General features: G+C 37.3%; 2 protein-coding genes across 2 annotated transcripts in view; both read left to right on the plus strand.

Annotated features, from left to right (window-relative positions):
* Positions 1-5,309, plus strand: part of klhl30 (kelch-like family member 30) — a 9,766-nt gene extending 4,457 nt beyond the window's left edge. The window contains exons 4-8 of the mRNA XM_073851927.1: positions 1,364-1,450; positions 1,981-2,136; positions 2,251-2,439; positions 2,712-2,857; positions 2,947-5,309. Of these exons, the coding sequence (XP_073708028.1) occupies positions 1,364-1,450; positions 1,981-2,136; positions 2,251-2,439; positions 2,712-2,857; positions 2,947-3,192 (824 nt within the window). The 3' untranslated portion in view covers positions 3,193-5,309. The remainder of the gene's footprint in view (positions 1-1,363; positions 1,451-1,980; positions 2,137-2,250; positions 2,440-2,711; positions 2,858-2,946) is intronic.
* Positions 5,310-5,553: 244 nt separating this feature from the next.
* crocc2 (ciliary rootlet coiled-coil, rootletin family member 2) overlaps positions 5,554-21,490 on the plus strand; it is a 72,967-nt gene continuing 57,030 nt past the window's right edge. The window contains exons 1-3 of the mRNA XM_073852409.1: positions 5,554-5,595; positions 5,986-6,133; positions 6,248-6,354. Of these exons, the coding sequence (XP_073708510.1) occupies positions 5,554-5,595; positions 5,986-6,133; positions 6,248-6,354 (297 nt within the window). The remainder of the gene's footprint in view (positions 5,596-5,985; positions 6,134-6,247; positions 6,355-21,490) is intronic.

Here is a 21,490-nt window from a genome sequence, read left to right on the forward strand (position 1 = left end):
GTCTAAATTTAGGGTTGGGTAGGTGTAGACGTTAAACACAATCTAATAGGTAGAAAAAGTTATTTCATTGTTAGTTAGTAAACACAAGTACATCTTATTGAACATAATTTATTTTCATCACCAATTATCATAGTAGAACAGCTTTCTCGAGCAGTTTGTGATGCAGTTTGGAAACAGGAGATGAGCCCCTGGTCTAATGTGTCACCTGGTTTGAGAAACCCGTTCTCAAAGACTTACTTTTAGTCATTATTTTGGTAGCACACGTTTTCTGAATGCCTTCAGCAGAATTCAAATTAGCCATTTTAATCTAGATTAATTCCAAGATTACAGTGAGATTAATCTAGATTTAAAAAATAATCTATGCCCATCACTAATTTAATTAAAAACAACAATAAAATGTTCTAAAGGTTGAAGTGCGCTTCAACTCATTAACATAAGTTATATTGTCTTTTCTGAGGTATTTAAGTGACTATTTACAGGCTGTTTTATTCACGATATAATACAGTAAATGATTGGAAATAATATTTAACATCTTCAATTCATTATTTGTAGCGTGCCAGCCACCCAGTAATCGCAATAATTTTGTTCTTTGTTGCTTTTAATATAACACAGCTCAGCTTTCAAATTCTGTCAGTTTTATCACGAAATATAAATTATAAATGTTTTTTTCTCTTTATTTCAAGTTTATAGCACAATATAAATGTAAAAGAACATCAGAAGGAATGAAAATAAAACCAGTAGAGCTTAATTTAGTGAAACAAATGTCTTACTGTAATCGAAAAGATGACTTAAACCGAGGCGAATACAGCGATCTGTCACGCCACAATAATGGCGAGAAAAACACATTATTTTAATAGACATATTGTTTGTATTTTAGCTAGAAAGTATTTTGAAAGCTGAGGCTTTGAAATACTTCTCTGTGCTTTTAATCCGGGCCATTTGCATGTGTGATAGGCTAAAATATACTCTCAAAATATTATACTTTAATCTTGTAATTGCTACAAATTAATTTTTTTTAAAACGTGGCACTAAAAAACCGTCATAAAACTAAAATGGGAATTCCTTAAAAAATTTGAAAAAGCAACCCGGGATGCTTCACTTTATGACACTGGTTGAAACAATTTTTATTATTTAACACATTTTATATTTCACTTTACTATTATTCTGAAATGTTGAAACTAATAATAAAGCGACTATGTACTGTATGTCAGAACATATGCCTGGTAGTGTCAAAATAATCAATAGTTAATACAATGCATTAGCTGGGTTGTCATGTGATAAGGTCTCATTTACTCTATTTGACTCATACTGTATAGATTTGCATTTTTAAGATTTTAAGTGCATTTTATTTCTTTTTTCATAGAGCAGTGGTTTCAGCTTCCAGATTTTCCCAACTACAACAAATGGGGTTATTCTGTCGTCTCCTTAAATAACAACGTGTATGTCACAGGTGAGTTGATTTAGCTGTTGCTGAATATTTATTGGAATATGGATAATTTGCCGATTGGTTGGTCTGGACTGTACTGTATGCCTCAAACCATAATGACAAGGGGAAAAAAAGGAAAGCAGGAGACCACTTCTATTTTTACCTAGAGAAAACAAATCCACAGATTTTCCAGGTATTTATAGAGACTAGGCCCTTTGGGAAAGGATCAGTGAGATTTATCGTTTTATTGCACACATGAATGGAATGTCCTCTCCATTGAGGATTAGGAGATTCTAAGTTTAAACAGTCCCCTGATTTACAGACAATCCTGCTAAGACTCACATAAGACCTGAAGCCACTTTAGAAATGTGGGGACTAGAGCCCAACGAAGCAGAACATTAACTTTGTGATGACCTGGGAAACTTGATGCGTTATTGCTTGATGTTGCCTGGTCACCAACTGGGACCTTTTGAGCTGAGAATGTATTCAAATAAATCAGCAAAGCCTTCATCTGAATTGCACGAAATGAGAAAAACTTTTTTTCCAACTCTCAGGGGGATCAAGAGGGTCTCAGTCCAACACCTGGTCCACCACAGAGACCTGGAAGTACATCACTCGTGAGGGGAAGTGGGTCACAGTCGCCCCAATGTTGCGGCCCAGGACTAACCACATCTCTGCAACTCTCAATGGAGAGATTTATGTAATTGGGGGTAAGAAAACAAATTAATTTCCAGCTGGAGGCTTCAGACAAATGGTTTTAGGTCGATGTCCATGCAGAACTGTACATTTTTGTCTAAGACACTGAATTGTCTTTTCATTGACAGGAACTACGATGGATTTTGTTGAAGTTGAACATTACGACCCATTCACTAATTGCTGGACTCTTACGGGCCCAGCACTGAAATATGTGACTAACTTTACAGCCACATCTTGTGAAGGAAAGCTTTACCTCATTGGTTCTTGTGCTGTTAAATATAATGCCCTGACTATGCAGTGCTACAATCCTGTAATAGGTAAGAAACAACACGTCATTATGGTTCAGATGTATTTAACTAATCAGTAAAAACAAACTAAGTTTGTCATAACACAGCTTCTAATTTTATATTACAAACAGTTTTATGTTGTAACTAGTAATTCAGAACAATTTTATGAGACACTTTACAAGACACCGTGTAAATTATAATGTTATTCACACATGGACCCCTGCCAACATCTAGTTGTGACTGCAGTTCAATACTGTGTAGTTTGAGTATACTTTAATAATACAATTTCTCTTTTTCAACAGATAGCTGGTGTATCATCTGTTCTCCTTTCATTCCCAAATATCTCTCTTCTCCCCGCTCTGTGTCTATGGATGGAGTCATTTACCTCATAGCAGATAACACCAAAAAGGTCTATCTGTATAACCCAGAGGGTAATATGTGGGAAAAAGTGAGTTTTACATTATTTTCATAATTCTTTTTACATGGAACATTACAATCTGTGGAGACTAACTTTTTTTTTTTTTTTTTTCATTCCAGATTCAGTTTTTACACACTCTTCATGAGAATGGGGAATTGGTTGTTCTAGGTGGGAAGTTGTTTGTGACTGGGGGGCACTGGAAGGGCATGGAGGGTGATTACGGTGTGGAAGTGGAAGTATACAACCGAGCCTCCAACACTTGGAAAGTGGAGTGCTTCCTTCCCAGGCTCTGGACCTACAGTGGCTCCTGTTCCATCTTCCTGGACACTTCCCAGTGGACTGAAATCTTCCCTGAAGAGACTTAATATCTGTTCTGTCCCCTAAATAGGTTAAATTTTGTATAGCGAGTTTTGGCAATATTATAAATGTTTGATAAGGGGATATTTTTTTTTTTTACATGTGGCCAATGAAAATCTTTGAATTAAATGGCCTTTAGCTTTTTAAATATAATGGGTGATTATATATACTGTGTCTTATACAAACACACAAAAAAATGGTTCTTCAGCGGTTCTTTTGGGGTGGTTGCGGTGCTATATAGAATTGCTGCAGTATAAAGAACCTGTTAAGCCCAGTGGGGTTCTTCTGTGGTTCTTTGGCGTGGTAGAGATGCTATATAGCACCACTACCTTATAAAGAACCTGTTAAATCCAGTATGGTTCTTCAGCAATTCTTTGGGTGTTTGAGGTGCTATATAACATTAGTACCGCATAAATAACCTGTTAAGCACAGTATGGTTCTTCAGCAGTTTTTGAAGTAGTTGAGGTGCTATATAGCATCGCTACCTTACAAAGAACTGGTAAAGTACAGTATGGTTCTTCGGTGGTTCTTTGGGGTGGTTAAGGTGCTATATAGCTTCGCTACCTTATAAAGAACCTGTTAAGCCCAGTGTGGTTTTTCAGCAGTTCTTTGGGATGGTTGAGGTGTTATGTAGCATCGCTACCTTATAAAGAACCTGTTAAGCCCAGTGTGGTTTTTCAGCAGTTCTTTGGGGTGGTTTAGGTGCTATATAGCATCACTACCATTTAGAGAATCCGTAAAACCCAGTGTGTTTTTTTAGTGGTTCTTTAGCGTGGTATACATTAGCTTCCCATAAAGAACCAGTTAAGCCCACTATGGATCTTCAGTGTTTCTTTGGGTTGGTTGAGATGCTATATAGCATCACTACAGTATAAACAACCTGTTAAGCCCAGTATGGTTCTTCAATGGTTCTTTAGCGTGGTTGAGGTGCTATATAGCATCACTGCCATACAAAGAACTTGTTAAGCCCCGGTATAGTTCTCTAGTTCTCTCTTAGTCTTTTAGTTTACTTGGGGAAAGGATTAAACAATGACATTAAAATACAGTGTATTTCCTGATGATAAAGTGGTTCTCAACCTTTTTGCCCCCAAAGCCACCCATAAGGAAATATTTCAGAGCCCCCACATGAGACTTTTTGACCTCAGAAAAGCATAAAAGTGATTCCAAACAGATTTTGCCATTGTAGTAAATTCCCATTCATAGCAAACATAGTGGAGTATCATATCTAAAATCTAAGGAGGAGAATGGGGTTCCTTTTATGGTTCTACGTAACACCATTTAAGGTGCTCTACAGCATGTAGATAGGGGCTATATCCACTTTTTTTCTTCAGTGCAGATATAAGCTGATTGGTGAGGCTTCTGGTTCATAACCACTATAGGGAAATAACAAGAGGAATAGCATGCAGTAAACGGTAAAACTGTTTGCACTACAAACCAATGTGTTCATAATTAAGATAAGAAATTAATAAAAAAATATGGTAAGACACCAGTTTGCAATACCAAGCAGCAAAACAAGCTGTTTTTTTTGTACAGCTAAAAATAGTTGGACATGGATGAGACCAGAAGCCAAACCCATAAAATGTACAAATGGCCGCACACACTCTTACATGAAGAAAAAGTTGGATAGCACTTAAAGCGGTTCCTCTTTGATTATGAGCCAATAATGAACCACTTTTAGTGCTATTTTGCACTACCAGTGTATATATCTGCCAAATGCTACTTATGTTTTTCTCTATTAATAATATAAATTTTAATTATTTTAGAAATGTACTAATGTTCTTGACAGCCTTTAAAGTTTTCTTCGTTTGAATTCGTTTGTATTTTGAAATACATGTTTTTATTCAGAGAAAATGTTTTATGATGTTTATAAACCGTGCTGTTTAAAACCATGTTAGTTTTCATTATTGCAATGGATTTTTAACAAAGTGCCAACAATGAATAAACAGTGTTGTATTTGTGCAGCCGTGTCCAGCGGCGTCTGTAACTATGGAAGCCGGAAAGCTTGAGTTTTAATTCTCATGACAACACGCCAGAGCGTCCGGTTTCTCTGGCAACCATAGGCACCCACCTCGAGCTTGGGCTGTGATTGCAACTTTTGCACTTGTGGCTTTACTCTAGCACGAAATATTTTGCGTTAATTTGCTTATGCGCGTTATTAAAGATTTGATATTTCATGCAAAGCACTCTGCAACCTTTATTCCGACAGAGCAAAACTTTTAAAGCCTTTAATACTATATTAGCGTGCATATCAACTTGCTAAACCCTGTTTAAGAGTTTAAAACGCTTTAAGTCTCAGCACGAATTGAGGACAATTGGAAAAACGTCGCTGTTTCCTTACTAAAGTGCATTGGATCCCTACCAGTTTCCAGATGAGTTGTGAAGGGGATCAAGGACTGGAAGCCGTGATTCAGGTGCGTGTTTTCCAGCAGGAAAGCTGATCTTGACCAGCTGTAATTTAAATAGGTTATTGCAGTGTTACCTATTGAAAACAGCATGTGTGAATGAAAGAGGAGAGAGCTTGATTTAATATTAACGAGCCTTGCAATGTTTCAACAAATTAAGGTCGATCAGTGGGTCAGTTTCAGGTTCTTCTGTGAAACTTGAAGACAGGTGACTCATTTCCTTGTGCTGTTGTGACATCCAACGAAACTGAAACAGAACGAACTAGTCACAATAAATAATGCATTCTTAATTAAATAATACATAACGTTTTATAAACAACCATCAAAAATGAGTTTTTAGATTTGGAGTGAGGCTAGGTCACCTGAGCCTCTTTTCTTACACTAATGCTGATAATGCAGAAGCTGGAGGAGACGTTGCTTAACCCATATAGCAGTGCAGAAGACAAGACTTACACTCTACGGGGAGATGAGGAGGAGTCCAACGTCACACCGGTTCCTGCCCGCATCCGTGAGATCATCACCAGAAACCTGGCTGATACGCCCACAGGTACTCTACTCTCTGAATGAGCTCATGATGGCTCTGCTGGGGTATCAGGATATAATTAGAACACATGTATATTCTGTCATTTCCTGCCATGCTATTCCTCTGGTGACGTATCAGGCGAGAGCAGCGAGGTGGAGGAGAACCGGCTGCCGAAGGATCTGACTTCTCAGATGTGCACAGACAGAGACCAGCTGCTCAGCAGGCAGGCTGTTCTGACCAGCCGGGTAGGAGCACATGTACAAACCTCACACACATGCCCTTGGGTCTCTGGACTTCCAGTTCCTCTGGAAATCTGTTGGATAAGCCATTTATGCATAGATAAACACACCTGACCACCCGTTGGACTGTATATAAAGTAGAATTCGTACAGTACGTTCTTCAGAGATTAAAAGCGCAAGTATCCACCATATTTTTAATGTTTAATTTAACAGTGGAAACTGGCATTTGCAAGGCCAGCTGCTTCCAGTTTATTTAGCTGTACAAAAATAGTCTTTGTGCTGTTTCGTATTGCAAACTGGTATTTGTTCTCATATTATTTTAATTTATTGTCATAATCATCTAAACACTGGTTTGTACTGCAAATAGCTGAACTGTTACTGCACTTCTAGTTATTTACCTTTTAAATGCCACTTCTGGTTTGGGGAACGTCCATTCAAAATAACTAAAGCAAATCATATCAAATAAAAATGTTGCGCTACAAATAATGGTTATCTGTCAGGTTTGACTGAATGAGATATATATTTTCTGTCATGCTTCATTTTAAACCGTCAGCTATTTTAATGTGTCTGGTGTCAGTCATAATATCAGTGACTAAGGCTCTGTTCAGTTTATTAGCTGTGTTCTGTCCCTCCTGATTATTATTTTTTCTTTGTATTCCACTAATGTGAAAAAGACAACTTGCACTGAACAGTTGTGGTCTATTCTCGTGTTTTTCTCACCTCTTTATTTATTTTTTATTTTTTTGTTTAAATAGTATTTTGAAACGTTTTTTATTATTTTTCACCTCTAATCCGTATCAGTGTTTATGTTTACCGGAATATTTCTAAAGCAGAGAAATAGCTTTATCTGTCAAAGCTAGGGAAAGCGTTTTGAAATATCAAATTTTGAATAATATGCCCTGCTGTAAAAAACAGCTAAAACCAGCCTAGGCTGGTTGGCTGGTCTTAGCTGGTTTAAGATGGAAGTAGCTGGTTTTAGCTGGTTTTAGCTGGTCTCCCAGCCTGGTCAGGGTGGTTTTAGCTGGTGGCTTTCCAGCCTGACCAGCTAAGACCAGCCTGGCCAGAACTGGCCAAAAGTGGCCAAAACCCCTCTAAAACCAGCCTGCTGACCAGATATGACCAGCTAAAACCAGCCAACCAGCCTAGGCTGGTTTTAGCTGTTTTTTTCACCAGGGTGCATATGTTACATAACCATGTTGACATGATAGCATCATGCAGTTGTTGCAGATTTGACGGTTGCACATCCATGTGCAAAATCTCCCTCATTGTCATGTTCAAGAAACCAGTTTTAGCTGATTTGAGATGATCTGTGACGTTTAAACAATGCGTAATTGGTGCTAAGGGGCCCAAAGTGTGCCCAAAAAAATATCTCCAACACCATTACCATCACCAGCCTGAACCACTGATACAAAGCAGGATGGATCCTTATCCTGTTGTTTTTGCCAAATTCTGATCCTATCATCTAAAAGTTGCAGCAGAAATCGAGACTCATCAGACCAGGCGACCTTTTTCCAATCTTCTATTGTCCACTTTTGGTGAGCCTGTGTGAATTGTAGCCTCAGTTTCCTGTTCTTCGATGTGTTATGCATTCAGAGATGTTCTTTTGCATACCTCAGTTGTAACAAGTGTTTTTTTTTTGAGTTACTGTTGTCTTTCTGTCAGCTCAAACTAGTCTGACCATTCTCCTCTGGACTCTCAGAATTGTGTGATACAAACTCGGAATTCTGAGATTGCGAGTTTATATCATGCAATACTGAGAAGCAATGTCAGAATTGTGAGTTTGTTGACTTTATAGCTCACAATTGCATGTTTATATCACACAATTCTGACTTAATTTCTCAAAATTGAGAGATAATAGATCACATTTCTGACTTTATAACTTGCAATTCTGAGTTTATATCTCACAATTCTGACTTTATTTCTCAGAATTGTGAGTTTGTCTCGCAATTGCAAGTTTATATTATGCAATCTTGAGAAACAAAGTCAGAATTCCGAGATAACTTTATAACTTGCAATTGCGTGTTTATGTCACGCAATTCTGACTTCATTTCTGAGAATTGAGAGTTAATATATCACAGTTCTGAATTTATAACTCACAATTCAGAGTTTATATCTCACAATTCTGACTTTATTTCTCAGAATTGAGTTTGTCTCACAATTGCGAGTTTATATCACAATTTTGAGAAACAAAGTCAGAATTGCGAGTTTATATCTTTTAATTCTGACTTTATACCTTGCAATTGCGTGTTTGTCACATAATTTTGACTTAATTTTTGAGTTGAGAGTTAATATTATCACAGTTCTGACTTTATAACTCACAATTTTGAGTTTATATCTCACAATTCTGACTTTATTTCTTAGAATTGCAACTTTATTTCTCAGAATTTAGTTTGTCTCCCAATTGCGAGTTTATATTATAAAATTTTGAGAAACAAAGTCAGAATTAAGTGTTTATATCGCACAATTCTTACTTAATTTTTCAGAGTTAATATATCACAGTTCTGACTTTATAATTCGCAGTTGTGAATTTACATCACGCATTTCTGAGAAAAAGTCAGAATTGTGAGTTTAGATCTCACAATTCTTTCTTAGTTGAGAGTTAATTGAGAGTTAAAATATCAGTTCTGACTTTATGCCTCGCAATTGCGAGTTTATATTACACAATTCTGACTATTTCTTAGAATTGTGACTATTTCTCAGAAAAGTTTATGCCTCGCAATTGCGAGTTTATATCACACAATTCTGACTTAATTTCTCAGAATTGAGTTAAAATATCAGTTCTGACTTTATAACTTGCAATTGTGAGTTTATATCTCAGAATTCTGAGAAAAAAGTCATAATTGTGAATTAGTAATGCAATTCTGAGAAATTCAGAATTGTGTGATAAAACATCGCAATTACCTTTTTTATTCAGTGGTAGAAGCGGGCTTCCATAGTAAACCCTAGATATTTTTGTCCTTGATTAGCTGGTTCAGTTGCGTTTGATTAGGGTTGGAGCTAAACTCTGTAGGACACCGGCCCTCCAGGACTGAGTGTGGTGACCCCTTGTCTTGACCATGTCTTCAGTGATTTGCTGTCATTTGATTGGCTGATTAGATATTTGCATTAACAATAGGTGTACCTAATAAAGTGCTGGTGAGTGTATTACTAATAATATTTAACATGTCAATAATATATTGCTGCTGGAAGATTTATCTGATATTTTAAGGTTATTCATGGTCTGCTCATAGTAATTTGTTAATACTTTTACACTTTTAAGTTTCTTTTTGATCTTCGATGTTTGAGGGGTGAGGAGAATAATGTGACCTGAGTGTACCAAGTCCTATGTACCAAGTGTTTGCAAATTATTATTATTATTGCATTCATAGAGCCAGCCTTTAAACAATTTATTGGCAGTCACTGATTGTTTACAGTTTAATAAAAGTTACTCCCATAATTTGGGGAGGAAAAAGGTGGATAGCGAATGAAGACTCCTACATTCCCAGGAAACAGCTTACTCCTGTGTTGAAAAATAAGTTGGTTCTGTGATCTCATAACTTACATTATCCATGATTTTCCGTCCTCTTTAGTCTTGTCATCCCCGCCCAAACACATTCCCAGAGGTACATCAGAAATCAAATCAAAAACAACCTGATATCGATGGGAACGTGATCTTGTCCTCTGGCAGTATGGTTAATATCTCTAACACACGGTGCCTAATAAAAAACATAAGCCTCCATCTGGTGTAAGCATGTGATTGATGCAAAGTTTCGGAGACCTGAGTATTTGCCTCCCTGCTTGGAAGTAAAAACATGCCGGTATATAGTAGATTATTGCCTTCAAACTCTCTCTAGGCTTTCTATAATAGGCACTAAGGGATTGTCGATCAGTAACCTGGTGGCAGGGGTTTCATGCACTCTGAACTAATGCAGTCTCGGTCCAGGAAAAGATTTTAAGTGAGTGTTTCCCTCCGTCCAACAGTTTTTAAGGGATTGAAAACAGAGTAGGGACCATCACTAATAACGTGAGAGGTTGATGGAGCACCTTTGGACCCTTTTCCTATTTTCCTTCATTTTTTCTGCACATGTTGGTGGATAGACAGATGTGTGTGTAGGGAAGAGATCAAGAGAGGGAGTTACAGAGACTCTTTGACAGAGAAAGAGGGAGCCACATGGCTTTGAAATGGAATATGCGCACAGCAAACATAAGAGCCGCAGTGCTCTTTCCGAGAGGGAAAACCCGTTTGGAATTTTCGATAAACAAACGGCGGTAAAGGGCCATGTGAAAATCAACTGTGTCACATGGAATGAAATATATTTATTTCTGCTTGAAGCCGGACTTTGGCTCTGAAAAATGGAATGAACACGCTTGCGTTCATGAAGGATTGATGTAAACCAAGCCAGAGCCGTAGTTTATTCTGAATCTACATTTCATTACATGTGAAGTGGCAGCTCTCTGACATCAACATTTTGGAATCAGAAATGAACTTATAATTACATTTCACAGTTTTTTTTTCTTAATTCTTTTTGTTGTAGACAAGTGGGGTACTTTATGAAACCTCTTTTGTATGGCATACAGGACACAGTTTTAATGAACTGGCATGACTTTCTGTACAATTTAGCCAAAATTAAACATCAAAATGTAAAAATCCTAAACTATTTTGAAGAACATAAAGTTTGTTGGAAAGCTTTCTTTCACTTTCTAAAGTTTACAGCATCACCACTGTCTGTCTTCCCCCCACCTTGCTGTTTGGGGGAAAATAAAAAGGTCATTGGCCTTCTCTCATGGGGCTGTGAAAGAAAAAGCTCATTTTTTTCATAGAACACAAAGCTGCCATTTGTGATAACAGTACCCTCTTTTTCCTCGCCAAGTTTAATGAATGCCAACTGTGCACATTGCTAGTGGAGCCTATTTTAAGATATGAGCTATAAATAAAACTTAATTAGTCTGGTTGGTATAAATAGTCTTTTTTTTAATCCACACGTTTATATTTTTGGAGAAGAAAGACCTATGTCATGCACTATGAGAGTGGAGACATGTCTGTCTCTCTCTCCCCTCTCTTTGTCGCCAATTGAAAACTCTCCAGTGTGAATGTGCTGACATCGTCAAAATGACTCCATACATATGAATGTTAAATTAAAAATGTGATGGTAACACACATAACTATACACATGGTGCCAGTATATTAACATGAGGTAATGAATCCTAGATGCTTGCTTATTCCCTGTCTGTATTCACCCTCAATCTGTCTTGATGTGGGAATGACATATTCTGGTGGAGTGTGATCCATTTAATCTGTCATTCCCAATTGAAGCATCAGTCATTGTGTTTTCTGTGTGCATACCACACAGAGCTCTGTTCGAACATGGAAAGTTTTTTTTTGAGTTTTTGGACTTTGTGCTAGTATGGTTTTGTGTTCAAAAACAGCTGGATGAGGCCCAACATTTTAGATTGTTACGAAGATCTAGTTTAAATAAATGCTGTTCTTTTAAACATTTGTTCAAAGAATGCTGGAAAAAACTTTATCATGGTTTCACTGTTACTTAAGCAAATCAGCATATTAGAATGATTTCTGAAGGATCGACTGGAAATTCAGTTTTGCCTCAAGGAGTAAATTACATTTTATATATTGTAAATATATGTGATTTGGCTGTGATTCTGCAATAGGTAATAATCATAGCGTGCCAATATACAGCCATATCTTACGTTTACGAGTGTGATATTGCATTTATACAACAGTTTGATGGAATGAGTGTGTAAATACATAAGAAACAACAACGGAGTGTCTTTAAACGCCCTCTTTTGTGCAGAACTACTTCCTTCCGCCACGGATTCAAATCTCTGTTTAACAGTTTAACAGCTGAGCCCAAGCTTCCGTTACTAATTCAAAATTTTAATTTTAGAGCGAATAATGAAGGAACGTTTAGTTGCTTCATTGAAAGCTTATTATATTACTGTATTTTGTGTAGTAGAGTATTATGAGAGAGAGATGGACAGAGCGAGTGTGATTATCTGCATCTGATACAGCATTCATTCTTTAGCTCAATCTCATATTCACAATAAAACATTAGTTTGAATGTCCACTGAGGAACGCGTTATCTTTGTCGTAATGTTAATATTCTTTCATCCGTTAAGGGTGATTTCTAAAGATAACGTTGCTCAGTGCATTTGTTTGCTGTATCAAGCTGTTGTTGAAAGTAAGAATAACTTCAGTTTATAACAGTTTACTTTTCAATATAAAAGTCTTTACTGTTGACTCTTACTGAACAGTCTCTTGTTGCCATCTAATGGCAGAACAATGTAACTAAAATCACAATTTCTCAATACTAAACATCATTATTAAATACTATTATTATTTTACAAAATATTATTTTTTTAATTATATTTGATAAACAACAACAGCCATCATAAAAGTTGCTAGGCAATTCAGTCAAAAGTACACAGGCAGCGCTCTGATATACAGCATTGATTTTACATAAACATGATAAAAAAACATTTTTCCAAAACTATGTGCTCTGAAACAAATAATAGATTAATGAGACCAAAGACTGCCTGTTAGATTTACCCAAAATGAATTGTATCTCATGTTTAACATTAGAGTCAGCGGTAAATTCCAGAAAATCTGGCGAGGTGAGGCTTCTCTCGGCGGGTTCATGAATGTTGAATGTCTGAAAACATTGACGCAAATTTTCAAATAGTTATCCTTATTAACAAACTGCATATTTGAACTATAACCTCATAAAACTACATTCTGTTAAACAAAAATAGTAATATTTTTTAAATGATATTGGATTTGGGTGTTCACCATTACACTCACTGTGAGAAGTACCACAAGCGGAGCGATACAATTACGAAACAGCTGTTGGACTCTAGTATCACACTCTTATTACCCAATTAGATTTGAGGACCAGAAAGAACTGTTAAAAGCAGTTTGGAACTGTGATCATTTTTCATAATGTTACTGTATTTTTGATCAAATAAAGGCAGCCTTGGTAAGCATAACAGAATTCTTTCAAAAACATTATGAACTTACTCATTATGAAAGGTTGTGTATGTATACGCAAATTGTTTGAATTAATTTAGTCAATTTAATTTGTGTATCATATAATTAAGATCTTTTCTTTTTTATCTTAGAGGTCCTACCTACAAAACTGCTTATAGAGTGCTTCTTACCTGCTTTAGATGGCTTTCCTACACAGTGTTGATTTGATTTAGTTGTTAGGCTGTAAATCACAGACTTACATTTAAATAGATTCAGGTGGGTTAGTTTTTACTATCAACCTCTTGGTTTATCCAGTTTATTTGACTCAGCTAAAATAGGTGATGAAATGAGAATTTATCTCTTTTTATCTTTTCGGAGTGTGTGGGTGTGTTGGTCGGTTAACTTTAGTAGTCCTTTGAGATGTTTCTTGTTCTTTAGTCTGGCAAATACCTTAAAGAAGTTGGCTTTAGCGGCTCTGATCTGTGAGTGTTCCCTCACTCTCTCCCGGGAAGGGTCCCAGCGCCATTGTGGCGGAATAGATCCACTGTGGCACATCTTGCGACACTGGACTAATTGAAAAGGAGCAGCAATCCCCTATAAAGTCCTTCTCATGGCTCTCGGGACAGTTTGAGCGTGGCCTCCTAAACAAGAGTTGGAATGGAAATATTTGGGGAGGGAGTGAGGTTTTGCTCTTGAAAGCACACCTCTGTCTCCTGGTAAAATCGCAGCAATCTCTTGTGACCCTTGAAAATTGCCCCTGAACCGGGATAAACCTTGACCCAGTTTGAAAAGCTGCATCGTCTCAGGAGGACGAAGAAAATGTTGATGTGAACTTTGACCTTTCTGTGTTGATATTGGACAACTGCCAGTTTGCAGTTTCTCAGGCGCTAGGGCCGTGCGTGTGTATTTGTGTGGGAGTGTGTAAGTTTGTATGTGTGGGTGTGTGTCAGGGGATTGCGTGGGTATATATTTTACAGCTCCGAGGCAGTTTTTGGACCGGGATAGTGTGAGACAGTCTCCCTGTGTGTTTTTGTAGGAGTTACCCAAATGTAGAGTTAGATGTATGATAAAGCAGAAATGTTAACCAAATGGAGCACTGTAGAAAAACAACAATCACAGGGCCACGAGCTTTTAAGCTGAGAGATAAATCACTAAATAAGTGAAAAAGGGGTTTTGCCGCTAAAATGTGTTGCTATTTGTCAGGAAACCTCTCTGAATTGATCTGGACTCGCAGACTAGTTGGAGACTTCTTGACAAAGAGCATTGCAGCTTCCAGGCTCTGCGCTTTTGACCTAATCCCCGTTCCTTTTTGCTTTAAAGGTCTTGTCAAACATGATTGCCACTGATATGGTTGTTTTGGTAGAGTAAAAATGGTGTACTGTCTTTGACTCAGTGTTTAGGGTTTGTTTTCTTGCCTACATAAAGCTGCTAAGCCTAGCAGTGGTCACGAGTGGAGCTGAGCCAGCGAGGCTGGATCTGTCAGCTGTCTGTGAGTCGTAAAAATGATTGACGCTCTAGAGAATCATTCCTCAAAGTAGGGATCATCCCAGAGTCCTCACTACATTTAATTAAGTGTCCTTTATCTTTTTCCATATTTCTCTCTTTTCCCTGTTTGACTGTGTGTGTATTTTTTTCTTTCTTTCTTTTTTTACTGTGGGAACAGAAGAGCAAACTTCCTAGAAAGTGTTTTACCATTTGCTTGCAATTTTAATTTAGGCTTGACATCTAAGCAGCTTAAGCTCTGCTTGTCCTAAATAGCTATTGTTTCAAAATGAATAGTTTAAAAATTAAAATTCTGTCATTTGCTTAGCCTTATTGTGTTTTTCCTTACCCATATTCGTTTCTTCTGTGGAACACTGAAGGAGAAGTTTTAAATAATGTACTGGTTGCTGTTTTCCATGCAGTTAAAATGAATCGAAACTGGAACTTCACAAAAGTGTTCAAAGTGACTCTTGCACTATATTCCAGGTAGAAGTCTGAACAAGCTCCTGCAAGATTTTGTCCCGCTTTCACCTGCTTCGACTTAACCTCTTTTTAAAAGTTGTCCTAAAATCAAAACAATACCTGTGCTTTTCTTAGGACAACTTTTTTGATCCAGTTCAAATGTTGACTACTATATATTTCTTCCCACTCTTGCCTGTAACTTTTACATTTTGTCTTGCTCCTGCCTGCAAAGTCCGAAATTCTTGGTTTTGTGCATCACTGCAGTTCCTAAAATATCTGTTGAGTGGCGCTGTAACTCTAATGCTCCATGATGTTTTAAAATAACGTACTATCTGCACTACACCTAAACCTACCGGATAGTATGAACAAAAGTGAATGTGACGTTAAAATGCAATCGCAACTATGCGGTTTTAGTTTGTTTTTCGATCTCTTATCTTTCAGCTCTTTCATTGTGAGTCATGTTTTTCACAGGATCCATACCCAAGGATTCCGCATCCTAACTCTGTGCTGTTTGAGCTAGGTTAGGGTTAGGGTTAGGGTCGAAAGCGAAACATATGAAGCTGTAATCTTAACTGTGTACTTGCTGTTTTACCGCCTCTAGTGTTCATTTCTGTTGGAAACTGCAGTGATATGTACTTATTGGTACGTAATTTACGTCTCATGAAAAAGTTCCCACAGGTACGTTTTTTGCCATGAAATCAGGTTGGTCAATCACATTTACAAACTGACTCTGAAATTTTTGTCCGTCATAAACGTCCGTCATAAAAATAGTTCAGATCGGGTAAAATTTTTAAGAGGTGTTTTGACAATTTAGAGCCAACGTACAAGTAAATGCCAAAATCTGACAAGTTGATCGACTTTGACTCACAGCACAATGCTTCCTCTCTACGCAATCTCAGGATTGGTTGGGCCCAGTATTTCTTCTTTCTTTTTGTCTTTTTAAGAAGAGTGAGGACAACAAATCATTTCTGCTTGAAGACTCCATTTTGTATTGTTTTGCAATTTTTTCCACAACCAATTTATTATTACGCATCAGACCCAGTGTGCAAGGTTTTTGTGCATGACAAATGTTTATGATAATGAATGCGAATAAAACGCAGAAGAAGATTTCCAACTCATTGTGCAAGGACTTTTACTCTAATGTCATAGGCTATTTTTTTCCAATTTCCATACACCTACATGATGCATTTGACCTCACCTTTTTGCATTTCTTGCAGTGGGCAACATTCTGTATCTTAAAACTAAATAAACCTGCTTTCATTTTATTTAGATTTTGCAGGAGATTTTAATTTTGTCTATTTATGATGAATGTGTTATGGATGTGACAAGCCTAAAAATAGCACTTACCAGACTATGAAAAATCATGCACTAAAAAAAAAGGCTTTAAAAACTTTAAGAGAGACCTCACATGGGTATTTGAACCACCAAATGTTGACATCTGTGCTATCAGTATAATAAAATACTTTGGCAGAAACTTTATTTTTTCATGGTAAGGTTGACATTTGCATGGAATTACCCACAAGTAATTTCTTTTTTCCGCGCACACAATAGTTTCTTCCTTTCTGCGCCTTGTGCCACACTCAGTAATGATGGATCCTACAGGTTTTCATCAGCCTGTTGATTACTTTTTCATAAGATGCATTTCCATTATCCTTCAAATTACACAAATTGAAATTGCAAATTGAAAATATGCCTGATGGAAGCATGTCAATTTGACAAAACTTCCATATGTCGCAAAGAAGTTTTTACATTCACATGAGGTGGTTTTTCAGGTAATTCGAAAAAGGAATATTCCGCAAAACTGTAATGGAAACAGCTTTTTCGCATTTACAGGTCACCTTGCATACTCAAAAATCACTATAACCACATCATATGTACACAAGTATTGACTACACAATGCTTGAATAAGAGGCTTTCCTTGCCATTAAAGCCTGGATAACCCCTTATTTGCACTCCAAGTCTGTGGAGCTGATTGCTGCCACTCTAGTCAATGCTTGTGTTTATACCAGGTGCACCGTGGCTCACAAGCGCCCCAGAAGCGATTCTCCACACTGCTTGTGTAAAGATAGATGTTCCAACCTATGGAAATGCATCTATTGTCTCATGCAGCCAGGCCTTCAGAATGACAGCAGAAGATCTGGAAACCTTGGCCGTTTTGAAAGCCCACCCAAGAGGCCATATGACCGACAGGTAAAGCAACCAATAGCGTTTCATTTTGTGGGCCGCATCATGTTGCCACAATAACAGACCGGTGTGTAAAACTCTCGGACATATTTTAGGGATTCTACACTGTGAACTTTAAATATTTCACATACTTTTGAAGATCCAGTGTTTAGTTTTTCCTGATAAGTGTTCATCGTCACAGTTGAAAACATGATGGCTTTCTTCTGTAAGGGGGTTTTGCATCTTGGCATCTTTGTTTCCAGGTGGGGCATTAAAGAACACGACACACACATCTCTCTGAAATCCTGTATAATTGAACCAATCCGATGGCAACCTCAAAACTCCTGAAGTGTTTCCAATTTTGTGTGCCGTTTGAATCAGGTGATCAGCCAAAGGTCCCTTTAATGAAATGGAACAAAATTTGATTTGTTAATTACAAAGTAGCAGTGTCACTTTTGAGTCACTAGTTGGGTTTCTATCCAAAGTTGCGAATTTAATTCAAAACAAGAATATTACATAAAACATTGGCAAATAAGGACAGTTTCCATTCAATGAGTCAAAGAAAACTTGATACTTCCTAATAAATAAATATCACTAAGAAAAGCAGAATAAATCACTGAATCACTAATCAGACGCAACAATAAATGTGGTCACCGCTTTCGGAGGTTTGTAGTCGTGTAAGACAATTCTAGGAGGCAACTATACAGAAAATCTTCTACAGCAGACTTCAGAATTTAGAATGACCATCACAACATTTCAGATGCTGCTGGCTAGTCACATGACTTTTTTTGATGTGCATGAAGGAATTTGTTTGGGAAATGTGTTTCCATCTCCCATTATTCACATTAACTCAAAAGTCAGAAACATCAAGCGACCATAAAAACTTTTTTGCGAAATGAATGGATTTCTTTTGAAAGCTGGCAATTCCATAACTTGTTTCTTATGCAATACTTTAAAATGCACATAAAAACAGGCTGATGGAAACAGCTACTGACTCAGTGATCCATTTGCAGCAGTTAACACCTCATTAAAAGCTCATTGGAGGCGAAGATTATTAGAGAACAACAACCTCCTTTTCAATCTGTTGGTTATAGAAAGCTGTTGCATGGCTTCTGAAGACTTGGAATATAGTGCTCAGGTCATATGGACAACTTTTATAACACTTGGTGTGATGGTGTATTTGCATGCTTTTGTAGAGTCTTCAGAATTTCTCCATTCGTTACAGAAGAAAGAAGGGTTCTGGAACGACATGAAGGTGCATAAATAACAACAGATTTAAAATAGTTGGAGATCTGTTGCTTTAAGAATCTAATATCTTTCTGATAGCTGTGATGTGTCACGTCACACAGCGGTTTTGCTTTTTAGTGGAAACAGGCATCGCTCCTAAATAGGCCATTGTGTTAACCGCTATTTTATTAGCATCCCATTCATGTGGCTTATTTCTTCTTGTAGTTTATAGTTTAATTTTAAAATGACAATGTGCATATGTTTTATACTTGTTCACTTGTTTGTTTACATCCATCGCTGTGGAAGGTGATTGTAAATTCCAAGGCCAATTGATGCAATATTGCGCATCTGAACATGTGTTTGTGTTTGTATTTTGCGTGTGGACACTGCCTGTGTCCCGTTTTTACCTCCCAGTAGGTCTTCTCCACAGCAGCTGTGGCTGTGGTCAAACAGTGCTCCATGGTGATGGTTGTTGGTTTGTGCCTGGGGGCTGCAGTGGGGTCTCTGAGCTGGGGAGCTTCACAGCTCTCTGATTCTTGGCCAGCATTGTGTAATCACTCACAGTGGCGCTGCAAAAACAGCTTTCACAATCAGCTGGATGTCTCTCAACGGGCCAGCACTCCAGCAGGGACAGGGAGAAGGGCATATTAGTAGAAAGAGGACAGCAAGGCACAAGGGACGGGCGTTTGAGTTCGTATGAATGTTTGTGTAGGCATTATTGAATTTGCATGTGTGCGAGTTAGAACTGTAGTTAAGTACGGGGGAGTTTGTTTAGGTGTGTGCGTGTGAGCGTGTATATATATGTAGAGGAACTGTACGTCCGCTCCAGCTGTGTTTGGGAATCTGACAGATTATTCACTACATTAATTCCTTTTATTAAGCCTCTGGGTCCAGGCCAGGCCAGTAAGAAGCGCTCACAGCTGTAACCCTCGCCATGCTACAGCATATGGCTGACTAAGTCTGTGCTCTGTTTATGGGTGATACTTTATGGGAGCAAGAGGTTTTCCCCCACTGTTTTTGTGCTTGTGAATTATGTGCTTGTATTTGTATAAATATGTGTATTTCTTTGTGTCTCATGTATTTGTGCATACAGTACTGTACAGTGCGTGCAGAATTATTAGGCAAGTTCATATTTTTTTCCAAGCACATTTGACCAATTCCAAACCACATCAATTTTAAGAACTACTATTGATTTTGTATTTAACCATTTATAAGTCATGTATAATTGTCCATGAAGGCTGGAAGTGAAAAACTCTTTATATTTATTAGGCATGTTTTCTTAGAATGCGATAATAGAATTTGCAAAGTTAAGGCATTACCATTGGGCAGCGAAATGCTCATTGGATCAGCACGGTCAGAAAAAACAGGTTGAGAAGAAAAGACAAAAGAGTTAGGAATTAAGGTGAAGAATTAGGTGTAAAACCATCAGGAACCATTTAGTATCCAGCGCCACCATTTTCGCCACCAACTGCAACTTAGCTGAAATCATCAGAAGTGCAATGTGTCAAGCTCTCAGAGAGTTTGCTTGGGTAAAAAAAATCCTAAAAATGACCCTCACTTAAGGATTAGTTCACTTCCTGAACAAAAATGTACAGATAATGTACTTTACCCCCTTGTCATCAATATGTTCATGTCTTTCTTTCTTCTGTCGTAAAAAAATTTAGTTTTTTGAGAAAAACATTTCAGGATTTCTCTCCATATAGTGGATATGTATGGTGCCCTCAAGTTTGTATTTCCAAACAATCCGAGCCAAGGAAGAAGGGTCTTATCTAGCAAAACGATCACTTATTTTCGAAACATATTGACAATTTATATACTTTTTAACCTCAAATGCTCATCTTGTCTCATTTCTGTGATGCACATGCAGTGTACAGTTAGAGTATGTTGAAAAACTCTTCAAAAAACTTCAAAATCGTCCTACAAAGCCGTTTTACCTTTTTTTGTAAAGGGCGTTTGATCTTCTTTGTATGTTCACTTTGTAAACACAGGGTCGGTACTTTTGCAGTGATGTAGGACGATTTTGAAGTTGGAGAAGAAAACAAGATTCGAGTTTTTCGACATATCCTAACTATTTACCCCGGATCACACAGAGACGAGACAAGACGAGCATTTGAGGTTAAACAGTATATAAATTGTCAATTTGTTTTGAAAATAACCAATTGTTTCACTAAATAAGTCCCTTCTTCCCTGGCTGGGATCGTTTAGAGCCCTTTGAAGCTGCATTTTAAACTGCATTTTGGAAGATCAAATTTGGGGGCACCATACATATCCACTATATGGAGAGAAATCCTGAAATGTTTTCCTCAAAAAACAATTTCTTTACGATTGAGAAAGAAAGACATGAACATCTTGAATGACAAGGCACCCCCTTGTCATTCAAGATGTTCATGTCTTTCTTTCTTTCTAGTACAATATCTGTAAATTTTTGTTCTGAAAGAAAACTAATCCTTTAATAAGAATAACATGCTGAAGTGTTGTGTTTTAGTATAGACTTTATAGACAGATAAGTTGAGAGTCACTTTTGGAGGACCAGCATCACATTCTCTTGTACCACTGTTTGAAGAATTTATCTTCCAGAATCTAACAGTATGTTTTGGGAGAATTTTTAGTCCATCTCTGCAAGACTGCCAGATTCTGGAAGACAAATTGTTCAAACAGTGGTACAAGAGAATGCGATGCTGGTCCTTCAAAAGTCACTCTTTATCTGTCTATAAAGCTTATAAAAACACAGTCTTCATGTACTTCACAAACACTTCAGCATGTTGTTCTTATAAAGTGAGGGTCATTTTATTTTTTAGGATTTCTTACTTAAGCAAACTCTCTGAGAGCCTGACACATTGCACTTGT

Source organism: Garra rufa, chromosome 12 (assembly GCF_049309525.1).
Source record: "Garra rufa chromosome 12, GarRuf1.0, whole genome shotgun sequence".
Classification (NCBI taxonomy): domain Eukaryota; kingdom Metazoa; phylum Chordata; class Actinopteri; order Cypriniformes; family Cyprinidae; genus Garra; species Garra rufa.